The sequence below is a fragment of the Anas platyrhynchos genome, chromosome 1 (assembly GCF_047663525.1).
Source record: "Anas platyrhynchos isolate ZD024472 breed Pekin duck chromosome 1, IASCAAS_PekinDuck_T2T, whole genome shotgun sequence".
Classification (NCBI taxonomy): domain Eukaryota; kingdom Metazoa; phylum Chordata; class Aves; order Anseriformes; family Anatidae; genus Anas; species Anas platyrhynchos.
This window is the reverse complement of record NC_092587.1, coordinates 73148534-73163806: the sequence shown is the minus strand read 5'-3', so window position 1 is coordinate 73163806 and position 15273 is coordinate 73148534. Positions and strand designations below refer to the sequence as shown.

General features: G+C 36.8%; 1 protein-coding gene and 1 long non-coding RNA gene across 14 annotated transcripts in view; one reads left to right on the top strand and one right to left on the bottom strand.

The window, feature by feature from the left end:
- Positions 1–15273, bottom strand: part of SHISAL1 (shisa like 1) — a 95538-nt gene that overhangs the window by 41049 nt on the left and 39216 nt on the right. For all 13 annotated transcript variants that reach the window (XR_011810886.1, XM_038173345.2, XM_038173347.2 and 10 more), the window contains 2 exons: positions 9490–9588; positions 1986–2199 (listed from right to left, as the gene is read on the bottom strand). Coding sequence is in view for 12 of the 13 variants with exons in the window: in XM_038173345.2 (XP_038029273.1) it covers positions 1986–2199; positions 9490–9556 (281 nt within the window). In the remaining variant the exon portion in view is untranslated. The remainder of the gene's footprint in view (positions 1–1985; positions 2200–9489; positions 9589–15273) is intronic.
- The window catches only part of LOC119715614 (uncharacterized), a 160581-nt gene that overhangs the window by 125363 nt on the left and 19945 nt on the right, over positions 1–15273 (top strand). The window lies entirely within an intron of this gene.

Below are 15273 nucleotides of genomic sequence, written 5' to 3'. Positions count from 1 at the left end.
AGTTCCACTAGAAGCTTTTTTCAGTGGTGTGTGAAATTAGATCTAAATAAATAGCTGACTTTCTAACAGTAAAGTGAATCCTAGATGTATTAGAATCCAGATGAAGTTAAATTATTTTACATGTTAAATAAAGTCAGAGTGTATTAAGATGCTCATTACAATGGTCTTAATGTAGGCATCTAGGCTTCACATTTTTTGGCCCCTCCACAGCATGTTAACATTATTAGGAAGTCTTCTACCAATCTCAGTGAGCTCAGGATGATGATCTCTCTCTCCCTCTCACTACACTGGAGGAGTTTTAAATAGAAAGTTAGCTTCCCTTCATTTTCCTGGCCCTGATGGAATTATCAGAGGTAATATTTCAGGAACTTACACAAGGGGAATACTGGTTCCACTCTGGCACTTCTCTAAATTACATCTCCAAAAGCTTTTTATTGTATTTAACATGTTTTCACCTATCTTCACAAAAGATCAGCATGTAGCTAACGTCCACAGGAAATTCTGGACTGAAGACATATGTGGGAATAAATCTGAAGGTGGCTCACAACAATGACTTTTGACAATAAAGACATATACATAGGTAGTTTTCTCTTTCACTTGAGATGACTTACAAAAAATGATAGCTTGATTATAACTAAAATAACACACACATTAGGCTCTAAGTACTTAAATTAAAATTAGATACTGTAATCCATAGAATACCAAATAGCCTTCTTTCCCATTGATGAACTGCTCACACACAATAGCCCTATAATATGAACAGCTCTACTTGTTTACTTTTGTGGGTGCAGGTGCATGTCTGTACATGTACACAAGTGAGTAGGCACACAAACAGAGAAGGCAGGTAGCAGAGAAAGGTAGTACATGCCAGGGGATATTTTGCAGTCCTAACTCTTTTATACTACACATGATACAGGTTTCTTTATACTACGTGATTGCCACTAACACCTGTGAAATTAGAGTATGCGATTTTTACATCTATACAAGATTCAAACTTTGCTAGGCAGAACTGTATGAGAGGTGGTTGTTAAGGAAGACAACAGTTTGCTGACACTGAGCTGGCTGCTGCTGGCTGCAGTTGTACACAGTGAGCTGAAGAGCCAACATCAGTATTCCAGCACCATAATCTCCTAGCAGACTTGCACCTTGTTTCATATGAATGAAACACACTGACCAAGTTTGGCTCCACAGAAGAAAACACTGAAATCCCTGTAGTAATCAAAAAATCAATAGACTGGAATTCCAGTTGTTTTTAATCCACCCCTTTCTTGCCCTGGGGGGGCTGGATACAAGAATAAACTGGCAGGGGAAGGCAGAAAGATCAGAACTTGACCCTGGGGTTTTACAGGGAATTCCATCAGCTGGAATTTGCCCTCTGAATCAAAAGAAATAACAGTGGATTAGTGTGGCCTGAATATCAAATAAGAAATAGGATACAGATCACAAGTGAATATTTAGCCATTATAAATAGGTAATCAGTAACAAACATCTGCTTGCTACATATTAGTTCCTTAGGACAAAAATCGGTGATACTTAACTTGGAGGATAGGTCTCAGAACAACATGGAAGTATCTCAGGTAACAGGCAGGAAGACCACATGGTGTTGGCATATAAGCAAATACTTTTCTGCATTTAGTTTTGAGTTTTTGTTTTTTTTTTCTTTTACTGATATTCCTTTAAATACAGTTTGGATAAGACTGAGGTTGGGGAGAGACACTTCATTTGTAACTTTTATATGTAACTCTCTATTTCTTACATTTAAATGCAACTTTTACATACATACTGTCCTAGCAATGTTTATGGGAAGTGTCAAAACAACAATAGCAAAGCTAAATATCCTTTTCTTTTAGGCGTTCTGTAAGCAAGTTTCTGTGTGTATGTAATTATTCTAATTGCTTCCATCATTAAGTACACCTCAGACTATGTTACTAGACCATGAACAGTTTAGTGAAGAGCACTTTAAAAACTCATGTACTCATACTTACTTATGCATATATCCATCTGCATTCCCTGTTAAGTTCATCTGCATAACAGTCTGAAATTCTGTCTCATTGCAGCAGTATTTAAATACTGTGTTGTTATGGTGACAGCAAAAGATGTAAGATTTATTGTCAGAAAGACGGGGGCAGTGAAAACCGAAGTGGTAGCGACCTTTGTAGTCTGTATATGGCTCGCAGACCCGAAAATGTGCAGACAATACTGTAAAACAAAGAAAAATATTGGCTTTGTAAGTTACTTGTGTTTTATGTATGCAATAAACTGTAATTTTTCATTGGTTAAGCTTAAATATTTTTCTTTGATTTCTGAAAAATGTTAACATTTCAGAACTTTCAATTTCGTAACATTTAATACTAAAACATTTAGCATGGTTTTTGACTGTTATTATTGCTGTGGTTCTGATTATTATTTCTTTTAAGTGATGAGAAGAAATACCCTTCATGCAAGAAACCCAAAATTATTCAGGGAAACATTTTCATACTGCACACACTAAATATACAGATAACCACAAAGACTTAACAATGTTCATGTTTGATTTTCCTGTGATGACTTCATAAAAACAAAAAGCCTATATAAAAACTGCAATAAAAGTTTGATGACACTTGATTTACAGTCACAGTTACTGACAAAAAATTGCTTTTCCACTGTAAAGGTAATTCTTTGATAAGGATTATTTTGCCATAAATAGTAAGTACAAAACAGTATAACAGATCTGAACAACTCTGAATTTGCAATGATATAGAACTAATAGAAATATTGCTACTCCTGGAAGTTCTTACAGGTCTTCTTTATTAAATTTTCATGTGAAGTGTTTATTACATCTCTGAGAACATTTTTTTCTGAAGAATGTCACAATGATTTCACCATCATTTTCCCTGAAAATAAATAAACAAATAAATAGAAATGCTCTCCCATACATATCCTTAGAATGCAGATTCAAGGCTGCTTGCTGCGTGGTGCCTGGCACAGCACAGTTACATCTTTGTGGTAAGATTGCTGGAGACCTAATGGTTATAAACAGCTCTGAACTAGAAGCTTTGCAAGCATCTCAGTTTGCCAGAGCTAATCAAGCATGCAGAGGAGCAGCACAGCAATCCCTTCCAGCATGGGCCTTAACCACCTGCACGTGACTTCCTGTTCATCTGTAAAGGCTTGCAGAAGAAAAGCCCATGGCCACATGGCTCCACACACTGCCAATATTTTAACTGATTTATAGTTTTTTTGTTGTGGTAGGCCCTGTGGCATATGAATCACCCTCTGTAAGTTCCTCTCTCTACTTGCCTCTATCTCTATGGATTGTAGACCCTGCAGAAGCTATCCTCCTTTCTCATACCTCAGCTTCATTCCTAAAATTAGTTGAGATGAACCTAAGCTCTAATATAAGGTAAGCACAGTATATATATATATGCTTTGTCTTCTTTGCATTTCCCATTCAGGTATTTACAGACATTAAAATTCCCATCTGAGCCTTCAGTTCTCTGTACTAAACAACCCCAGCTTTCGCATCCTTTCCTCATGTAAGAGAGGCTCCAGTCATTTCATCTTAATGATCTTTTGTTGGATTCTTTCCAGCATGTCTAATTCTCTTCTACCGGGGAGGCCAGAGCTGGACACAGTGTGGTCTCACCAGTGCTGAGGAGAGGGGAAGGATCTCCTCCCTTGACCCACTGGCAATACTTTACCTAATGCCAGATACCATTACCTTCTTTGTGGCAAATGCACACTGCTGGCTCACATCCAACTTGGTATCTACCAGGACACCCAGGTCCTTTTCTGCCAAGATGCTCTCCAGCTGGGCAGCCCCAGCATGTACATGTACATGGGGTTGTCCCTCCTTAGGGACAAGACTTTGCAAACTGTATGAGGTTCCTGTCAGCCCATTTCTCCAGCCTGTCCAGGTCCCTCTGGATGGCAGCAACATGATCTCTGGCCTATCAGCCACTCCTTCCACATCTATATTATCAATGAACTTGGTAAGGGTGCACTCTGTTCCATCATCACATTAGTTTTATCTATTTATTTATTTATTTGAAAACATGAGACGTGGCAGGAAAGAAATCCATAAACCAAACAGAGCTTTTAGCTAATTATTTGTTTCCTAAAAAGAATGGGAGCTTGATACAATTCCTTAAATATAGGACTCCAGTGCCAGCTAAAATTTCCCTAGCCTGTCTCCAGCTTTCAGTGGAGGAGGTAGATGTCTCTCATAGGTCCAGTGCACACATGGATGACTTAGGGCAGGCCAAATGGTATTAAATGCACATGGTTAAGCATTTGTAAAGGGCCCTAGGTGTTTGGTACCAGCTTGCAAGGGTGCATTACATGCACATTGCATATATACATTGCGTATAGTAATATTAGTCATTATTCCTAGTAAAAAAAAAAAAAAAAAAAAGAAAGGAAGTTGACCCATTTCTAGTAGTCATACAAAGTGGCATGTCAAGGTAATGCCTGACTAGTGTTTTACTGTAAGTCTCTTCAAAATCAGGTTCTAATCATTATTATTGTGCCTAATAAATTTGAGTGAAGTGGTAGCCTTCGTAACGTAGCATTACACTTCAGAAGTGACCTTTACTCACAGCATTTTTATTTTCAGTATTGAACAGGACAGCACCTATCTAATCCTTCTCTGATAAATGGCTAGCTTCAGATGCTTCAAAGGAAGATACATGTGCCTTATTTAAAAAGCTATGCAAAAAAAATGTAGTAAGACACATACACTTATCTCATTATACTTGCTTTTCACTTGTATATTTTATTTATAGATATCTAAATTGTAATATATATATATAATAAAAAATGCAGGTATAATTATTTTTGGTATAATGCCTTTTAAGGCTTAAGATATATTAACTTATTTCTCTTTTTAAAATGTTGTATTGTTACAACTAATTACATGTTAGTAATTTTTGAAGTGTTTAGTATAGATCGTTGTTTCAAGTTTTGGACATTTTAAAGAAAAATGCCAGAACTGGCTTTGAAAATAAAAGGATATTAAAAATACAATTTTTCATATGTTTTATGTTGTTAGAATTGAAACTTGTTCTTTATGTTTCACAAGCAATTGAATACTTCCATGCTTCTGAAATTATTCAGTGCTGTGACAGAAACTGAATAGTGACAATGCATTAGAAGACTATAGAACTTTGAGAGGCTTAAATTACTCCTCACTGAAAAGTAGTTTATTTATCCACATATGTGAAATATTCCCTGATCCCTAGAGAGGTTTTTAGTACATTTTAAAAGGAAAATTAAACCCAAACTTCTTTGGGGATCAAAACTTGGGGAAGGGTGACTATAGAAAGGGAGGAGAATGGAAAATAACATCAAGTCAGATCATGAGTTATGCCTCTAATAAAATGTATTCCAAAACAAACCCCTAATAGTAAAATGTGTATCAACGATTAAAATAAATAGACAAGAAAAAGCATAAAGTTATGTATTAATTCAGTCACTGTGTTAAACCCAGTATGTAGCTAATCACCACAAAGCCACTCAGTCACTCCTTCCCCCAGGGAAATGCTGGAGAGGATCTGAAGGGCAAAGCAAAACAACTTGTAGTTCAAGATAAAGGAAGTTTAATAAGTGAAGAAGGAAGAAAAAAATAGGTGACGTGAAAGCAATCACTAACCACTAGCAGACCGATGCCTAAGCAGTCCCCAGGCAATGGTAATTTTCAAAAAAACTCTCGTCCCAGTTTTATGGCTGGGCACAACATTATCTGCTCTGGAGTATCACTTTGGTCACTTGGGTTCAGGGGCATCAGCCATGTGCCCCTGCAGCCTCCTTGCTGGTGAGAGGGATGGGAGCAGTGAGAATCAGAGAAGGCCTTGATGGCGCCCAGAAACAGCTATGACGCTGGTGTGTTACTGATGCTATTTGGTCACCAGTCTTTTGCAGGTCATCACAGGGCTGTTGTGAAGAAAATTAATCCCATGCCAGCCAAATCCAGTACACAGTGAAAAACCTTTATCAATTTATTACTATCTGTATAATTTCAGTTGCTGTCTTTATTGGATCTCCGATTTCCTGAGAAAACAAAGTACAATGTTTTACAAAGTATTCTTCTGGAAAATACATGTAATTTAAATCCTGAGCAAGAAAGAGCCTTAACTCTGCTGAAATTAGGATAAAACTGGGACAACTGAAAGGTTTTAAGCTGTCTGTTGCAAAGATTGCAGCTGTTACTGAAGTGGAATTGCTTGTGCAAATTCTCGTCCTATTTCTGAAATGTATTATTGAACAGGTTAGTGATATAGATGCTCTTATCTCTGTTCCTACTAATTTATGGATAATGGTCACGCTTCAAACGACTGATTTGAGCTCATCTTAAAATGTATCTACCATAAAAAGTAAACAACCAGTGTACATCAAGTTACTACTTCACTACTTGTTAACAGTTAATCTGTGTAATGTTGATTAATTTTTTAATTTATCTACCAGATTTGTAAAGTATCAGGTTTTGAGAATGGTTGATCTTTATAAGCTTTCTGTATGAATCTATACAAATATTCATATATATATATATATTATTTAGCACAATGACAATCATTTGAAAGCCTCGGACAATTTTGATATACAGACGTTAATTTTTTACTTGAAAGGATAATTACTGTAATGTGCAAATAATCCCTCACCTTTTGCTTTGCTGCCATCCCTGATTTTATAAATGTGTTTCAATCTATTACATGAGTTTAAGCATCAACATTCCTGCAAAATAAATCTAGGAGTTAAAGTAGCCTGAAAGAATATTCTTATGGTATGACTGCATGCCAGTCCTCGCTTTATTACGCAGTCCCTATCAGGTTAGTACAATTAATGTGTCCACAAATCCTAAAATTGTGTGCATTGTGATCTTGATAACATTGAAAAAACATTAGTCTGAAGTTTCGGTATTCCCAATTTGATTTTATACTCCCTTCCTCCCTGCACAAAGCCGCAGCCTGCCTACTCCAAACTAAACCCTTCCTTTTCAGAGTTATTTCTCCTTGCTCTGAGAGCTTTTTGCCCACATTGGGCAACTGCATCTCCTTCCTAGCCACATAGCTAAAGCTGCCAAACTTTATCCTCATTCTGAGTCACCACCTTAATACCTAACCTAAGTTTGTTCCACTGCCATTGCTTCTCTCCTTTTCTGACAAAAAGACTGGGTGCTGAGAACAGCTCGTCTGAGAGCTTGCCTGTCACTTGTGCCTATATTTTCCTTCCATTGACAGTTACATTTCCAATTCTTAACTGCAGTTTTTAGCCATGCAGAGAACTTCAGTATTAAGATTGCACAACTTAGTATATCAGACTTGGAAGTAAAGAATGATCTTACAGACAGAAGTTTGTAAATCTAGGGAACTTCAAAGGGCTTTTGCATTTAGATTTTGATTTCAGCTCAGTTTAAGAATGATGTACATAACATTCCAGTGAGAGTAGTAGCCTATTTTTCCTGTCATTGTCACTGCATGAAGCCAATAGTTGTCCTTTGTGGAAGCTGATCTATTATGGACAAAAATGTACATTCAATAAATAATAAATTTCATCTATGCCCTGTAAAATGCCAGTTAGCAACAGCCTAAGTGCACTCCTACAGATTTCAGTAGCAAAACTCCACAAGAAGTAAAGTTAGGCTGGCACCAAAGGCTTATGATGATTCCAAATGAAGCCTGTACTCTACTTGCTAATAATCAGTGTTAGGTAATAAAATACTAATAACCAAGAAGCAAAAAGATAAGGTACATTTACAAATACAATAGTTTATGATGTTAGTAGATAAATTACATAAGAAGTAAAAGCTATTCACAATTAGTTTCAAATAAAACGTTTTACTTCAGAGGCAGTACATTTCTTTTCCTAAAAGAAAAACATGTCAAAACCCTGGCTTTATGTTTGGGTTTGAGGGAGTAAGTGTACATACATCAGTGGCTGACTGGTACTATTTGCACTCTTAATGTGATTCCCAGTCAGCTGGAACACAGCCATTTATATAATATTGAGGAAAATGATTGGAGAAGTGGGATTTGAGGAGGTCCCAGTAGAAGTTCCCTAAAATGAGTGGTAAAAGTATGGAAACATAATAAAAAGCAGCAGAAGAGACTGGAGCACCTAGAACAGTTTTGTGATGTTTGATCAGTGGTATACAATCACTGAAGTCTTCTTGAATAACTGGCTTCCTTTATATATCAGCGAAATAGCTTTCTGAAATGACTTTAAACTAGAAAATGACTAAGAGGTTGCTATAACCCCCTATGCCTGATTCTAGCACATAGGAATAGGTTACTTAAATAACTAGAGATGCAGTGCCATACATAGGGATATCAGTGAGAGGACTTTGCAGGAAATGGCTAGAGAATAAACTCTCATTAGTAAGAATCAGCTTGAACACTTGCAAACAAGCATTGAGACTGTAGGAAAGAAAATGCATGATTCAACTTATTGATGAGGACATTACACTGGATATTATAGGCATTACACAGATACAGTACTGTAACAACTCTTACTGGAGCACAAAGATACTTTAAGATATATAATACCCGGTGAAGTTTTAAGTATGGTGATTATGGATGTGTACTACAAGGGAGTATGAATCAATTATGATGAAAATCTCCTTTTGAATTAAAAAGCAGTTCAAGAATGGAGGGTAAAAGAGGTTGTATGTACTCAGAGTTTGAAATACCTAGAATCAAATATATTTGGACTGTAAATATCCTTCTCCCCCCTTCCCCCTCTTTTTTGTAAATCATCCTTCACTACAAAAAGCTTTAATGCTATAGATAACTCCTGAAGAACAAATACAACTAGTAATCATAGCACTCTAATTCTCAGTCTAACAGTTGACAGATTTCTGCACAAAACATCTCTGTGTGCTAGTAGCAAACACCTAGGGCAGATCTAACAAACACCTAGAGAAAAAAACACATGCATACTCCCTGGAACAGTCAATTCTTCAGATTCAGAAAAATAACACAATACTTGCATACTGCAATGCCATGCACTTTTATTTAAGAATGTATGTATTTAAAATAAATAACATCATATCTAATTTACACTGATCTCAAAAATAGCTTACATTCCATATTCGATGCTTCACATGCTCATATAGTTTTGTGTACACTTATAAAAATCTGTAACCCAACTTACTCTTTTTCTAAGAAATGGTCATTTAGCAAAATGGTTGGATATTATCCTGGTGCAGAGCTTGCTTTTTTTCTTTTAGATGAGCTGAAAAACTAGCATATCTAAACAGTAGTTTTGTTTCTTTTAAATTTTCAGTCCAGTCTGCTTTACCATGTCTGTGCCCACCACCTTTGATTTCTTGAACTAAATTTTCAGTTACATTTCAAATTTCAGCTTTAGTTATTAAATGCAAAGATGGCTTTATGCTATTCAATTAACAATTCATTTGATCTTTTTTTTTTTTTGTAGGAATTCAGTATTAAACTGAAATTAATTTTTCCCTTTGACATATATCAGTGAAAGAAAAATTCAAGGTTCAAAGGTTACCTGCTGACAAGAGCAATGAAAGCAGAACCATTAGCACATTCAAGGACTGTTGGCCACAACTTGTCATCGTTGGCTTTCATTGGTCCATTACAGAATCACCTGTTTGACAAGATGCAACAATATGGTTAAATGTCTGTTTCATCTCATTTTCATTTGTTCAAACATGTGCTTCCCCACAAAGCTTTGGTTAACTGAGATTGTTTCATACAATAAGAAAAAAAAAATCATATGTCTTTCTGGACCGGGTTTTAGAAGAGAAATAAATTATTGTTACTATGATTCCTTTCTCATTTCACCCTGAATGTATACAGCTATTTATATACTTTTCATTAACCCAGAGTAAAGATAAATTTAATTTAAATTAATTCTTTATTGGATATTCACACTTCCCTTGTAATCTAAGTTCAGCACGATTGTGCTTATTTTATTGTTTCATGAATGGGCTGTTGTATTTTGCCTATAAGAACTAGAAGGATATGAACAGTATAAAAGTAAATTGTCTGCTTTGAAAGTCAATCTGTTTTACCCCATTAGAGGGTGCAGTCATTCAGAAAGTGGGTTAAGCAACTAAGATGGTTGGAAACATTTCAAAAAATGTCTTTTCATTAAAATCAAAGCATTTCATGGGATTATTCTTATTTCTTGTTTTCCTGGAAATGAGAGCGAGATGTGATGCAATTTGGCTGGCAGTTGTTCATAAAAAGGCTCTCCTAGTCCTTTTGTAAAACAGCCCCACAACTGGTGGAATCCACACATCTTACATCCACCTTGATTAAACATCACCAGCTCCAGATCATGTAGCTATGGTGGAGGTTGTGTCCCAGTGCAAACATCATCATCAACACCAGTAGGAACATCTGGTACCCTATCCTCTTATCACTGCTAATGCAGACTAACGCTGGTCTTCAGCATCCTGAACTCACATGGACATTGGAGAATAATGAAGAAATAATTTGTTGATCTGTACAACACTAGGAGCTCAGGCTATAAACCAGAGAGATGAGGTAATACTTATGAAGGTTGGTGGGACACATCAAATACTTGGGTGTTTGTACTCCCCCCCCCCCAAAAAAAAAAAATAAAAAAAAATTAAGGTGTTTATAAAGGCACAGCTTGGAAAAATTAGAGGAAAATGGCAATTTCTGTCAAAAATTAAATTGTTTTTGACATCTCAAGAGAAATATGACACCAAATGCTTACGAAATCAGTACTGTATAACAGATAAATACAATGTAGTTTACTAATTGATGCCTACTATAGGCTATGGTAGCAAATTAAATACTGAGGCAACTGCACCCACATTTTAAAAAAGGGAGAAAATATTAGCACTATTATCATAAATAACTGCATTCTGAGTAATATTTTTTGGCACGGGGAGGGAGACAGTGCTATTTGCAAAGTGTTTAGGGACAATAGATTTCTCAGTAATAAAAAAATACATGTTAAGCACAAGTAAATTCTGTAAAAAAGCAGATGAAGAGAACAAATTACAAATCTAAAAATCAGTGCTAACTTCTGTTCAAGAAGTCATGATAGATTACACTGTAATCTGCAAGTGTGACTAAAGTCCAAACCACTATAATGCTTGTAGCTTTAAAATAAATCAATTTGTCAAAGGGGAAAACTATTGGAGGTCATAACACTATGAAGGGAAAAAATGGGACAGAAAATTATGAATGCTAATTAGGAGCATATTAAGAATACTTCTATATACATCAACTCTGTTTGAAAAAGCCATCACCTTTTTCCAAAGGAATATCACATCAATTAAAATATCAAGCAGATTTAAAGGTAGAATTTCATTAAAAAAGAGTAACACAGAGTATAAGTCAAAGGTTAAGAATCTGGAAGTTTAATCAAGCAAAACAGATTAAAAGAACAAGTTATTACCTATATTGTAAGGAATAAAGAGAATAAGATTTTTTTTCCTGTGTAAACCAAAGCTGCAGGAATTCCAGTAGTGATTCATTACAAGAAGAAAATCTTGGCTTTAGTAACAGTTAATTAAAAAGAGATCAATAAGCACTTATGTTGTGTATCTGGGGAGACACAGATGTTTGGTATAGCTGAGACTACTAGATAATTCCATACAAAGAATAATTTAGGATGACATTAATGAGTTATTACCAAAGTTCATAATTTTAAATCTGCAATTCTGTGTAATCTGTATCCAGTTATTTCAGAAGAGATGGCTGGGGAGCATATATATCCTTTTCTTGTTACTTTTGTTGGTAAACTATGGTGGCTTTCAGAGGAGATAAAGAAACCTAATGACATTTTAAGCAGTAAATTGGATAATCCAGGTAATTTTAAGCTTGTGAGAATGATAAGGAGAAAGTTAATAGAATGGTTAATATAGAATATCCCAATTAATAACTAGTTAAAGAGAGGAATATATGCATATCACAGTAGGCTTATGGAAAGTAAATTGTATGTTTCAGTATTGATGTTGATGAAGGTTGCCTAATAAAGAGAGTAATAACATCATAGATTTCTGTAAAATAGTTTATGAAGTAGTATGTAATTCGATCAGGAAATGAGAACGATACAAAATAACAATATAGTTTGTCAGCTATGGAAGACTAACTCAGACTGCAAATAAGATGCACATTTTTTAAAAAGTATAGTCTTACTGGCAATGGAGTGCAACTTTACTAGAAGAAATAAATCTACAGAAATCTAGAAGGTTTTCAGGGAGGGGAAAATTTACCCAATTACATCCAATCAATAAAAGTGGCAACAATGATTACGGCATTTTAATCCAAGTCTTGTTATGCTTGCCAGCTCAGAAGATCAGAGTGAGGAGACTTGAATGGTAGAGATATATAAAAGAGGCCAGGAAAATGACAGAGAGAGAGAGAAAGAGAGAGAGAGGTATCTGGTCCACCAATCAGTGTGGATTATCATATCACCTACAGTGATATGGCATATCATGACACCAGTCAGTGGATGTATATATATATATGTATATACACATACACATATAAATGTACATATAGAATCACAGAATGGTTTGAGTTGAAAGGGACCTTTAGGACCACCTAATTCCAACCTCCCTGCCATGGGCAGGGATACCTACCATCAGACCATGTTGCCCAAAGCACCATCCAACCTTGAACACCTCCAGGGATGGGGCTTCCACAACTTCTTTGGGCAGCCTGTTCCACCATTTTAATTTTTTAATTTCTATTTTTTAAAAGACAACATTTGAAGAAAGACAAATTTTGTTGTTGTTGTTGTTTTCTTTTTATAAAATTTGAACAGCATGTAACAAACCCAGTGGGAAAGGCAAAGGGCCTGGAAGTTAAGAGATTAGGTTTTCTTCCTTCTTCTGTACATTGGTGATTAGCTGTGTGGTCTAATGCATCAATTTTAATTTTCAATGCACCATTTCAAGCTTATTTGTGGTCAGTGTGATGGAAAGGAGAACACCCATTCTTTTCCCTTTCCCTTAACAACCTATTCCTAGCCTCACACCAGCTCCTCTTTTCTGCAAGCAATTGCAAGTGTCACTGCAACTACATCATAAATTAGGCTGAAGAAATAGTTTGGGAATCACAGTTTTAGAGGGTGGTGGTTTCCCTTTCTCCCCTCCATCCTCCCCCGGCATTTCAACATTTCTACTATGAGATAGAAGTAATGGTCCTTACTTTTTTTTTTCTTTTTTTTTTATAAGTGATTTACTGTCTTTTCACAGAACAAGGATTATGTTAGGAATATTGCTTTTGCTTGCAGAATATGCAACAACGAATGATTCAAAGAGAACCAAATTCAAAAGAAAGGTGCTGTGATGTTATGATCAAGGAGAATAGACATTAGTATTAGACAATGGGTGGGTAGCTTTTTGTTCCAGCTGACAGAGCCTGTGGTTGCACTGCACCTTCTAATCTCACCACCACTACAGAAAGCAAACTCATTTGCTTTTAACCGCCGCCCTCACCATATGATCACCTGATGAAGCGATTAGATATGTTATCAGATCATTATACCAGACTACTCTTCAGCCACACACTGTGACATTCTAGCTCATTCTTTGCTGCTATGTACACTGCTTTGGTTATCCATATGTTTTTATCTTGCAGTGTTTTCTTGAAAGGAATCAGTGAATCATTGGAAAGAAAAGCTTCCAAGAAAAATAACCATTTCACATGGCAAGATTTTATGCAGAAATATTTTTTCCCCTTCACTCTGAAGGAAGGGTAAAGCTATGTTTAGGTGAGATGCTTGAGATATATTGTCCTTTTTTGTTGTTATTAGAAAGAACAAAAGGTGCTAGCAAGAGGATTATTAAATACATCAGCACAGTCTCACAAGTTAGCTCTGTGCACAGAACAACAGAAAATAAGGCTAGTAGCAATCCAAGAGATCATCTAACCCATCTTTCTGTCACAGGATTAAGTACACCAAGTACATTCTTAGCAGAAGTTCACAGAATCTTCACCACCAGAGGCATTTTCCAGCCTCTGAGGGAGATTCCCTTCCAGTGTTTGTCCAATCTCATGGCTAGAAAGTTTTCCTCTACCTAACTTGCAGCTCCTTTGCTTTTATTCAAGCCCATCCTCTTGAGTCCAATGGACCTGGAGAACAATTTGCTCAGAGATATATTAGTTACACCTCTCTCTGTGTCAGCCTTCAATTAATGTATACAAAAAGAGCCATCATACCCCTACTCAGTCTTCTCTTAGGTTCACAACTTCTACTTCTTGCAATCTTACCTTTAAGAACACATTCTCTACACCTCTTCATAAATCTTGCTCTACAGTTTATGGTAAGGATATCACACACTTCTGTGGTGTACCTGTAGTACTGTTTCAGCTTCAGTTCTTTAATTCATACTTTGTTAGTGCTCAGAAGGTCCTATTAAATACCCCTGTGCTTGCCAACTCTTCCAAGTTAGATAAAATTAGGACATCGCAAATGTGCGGAGAGCCACAGGGCTTCTGCTAAATCTCACAGTTTGTCAAAAGATATGTAGAATCATAGAATCATAGAATCAAAGAATATCCTGAGTTGGAAGGGACCCTTAAGGATCATCAAGTCCAACTCTTGACACCGCACAGGTCTACCCAAAAGTTCAGACCATGTGACTAAGTGCACAGTCCAATCTCTTCTTAAATTCAGTCAGGCTCGGTGCAGTGACCACTTCCCTGGGGAGCCTGTTCCAGTGTGCAGCCACTCTCTCTGTGAAGAATCCCCTCCTGATGTCAAGCCTAAACTTCCCCTGCCTCAGCTTAACCCTGTTCCCGCGGGTCCTGTCGCTGGTGTTAATGGAGACCATATGTTATAATCAGATAGGAACATCTACATACAGACATAACAATATGCCATACAGACATAAAAACATGCCACCACATGTGACATAATGAAGGACTCCTTTCCACACCAATCTCCAGCAGGTCTTCCAATTTTAGTGATGTAGTGGGTTTACATGGCAAGTTTTTGGTAGCAGGGGGCCAAAGGGGTGGTTTCTGTGGGAAGGATCTAGAAGCTGCCCCATGTTTGGTAAGGGCCCCACTGCTGACCAGAGCCGAGCCAATAAGCGATGTTGTTTTGCGCCTCTGTGAGAGCATATTTAAGACAGGGAAAAAAAAACGCTGTGCCACACTGGGAGTGTGAGAGGAGTAAGAGACAGCCTTGCAGGTGCCAAGGTCAGTGAAGAAGGAGGGGGAGAGGTGCTCCAGGTGCCGGAGCAGAAGTCCCCTGCAGCCTGTGGTGAGGACCACGGTGAAGCAGGATGTCCCCCTGCAGCCCATGGAATACCACGGTGGAGCAGGGTTCCATGCT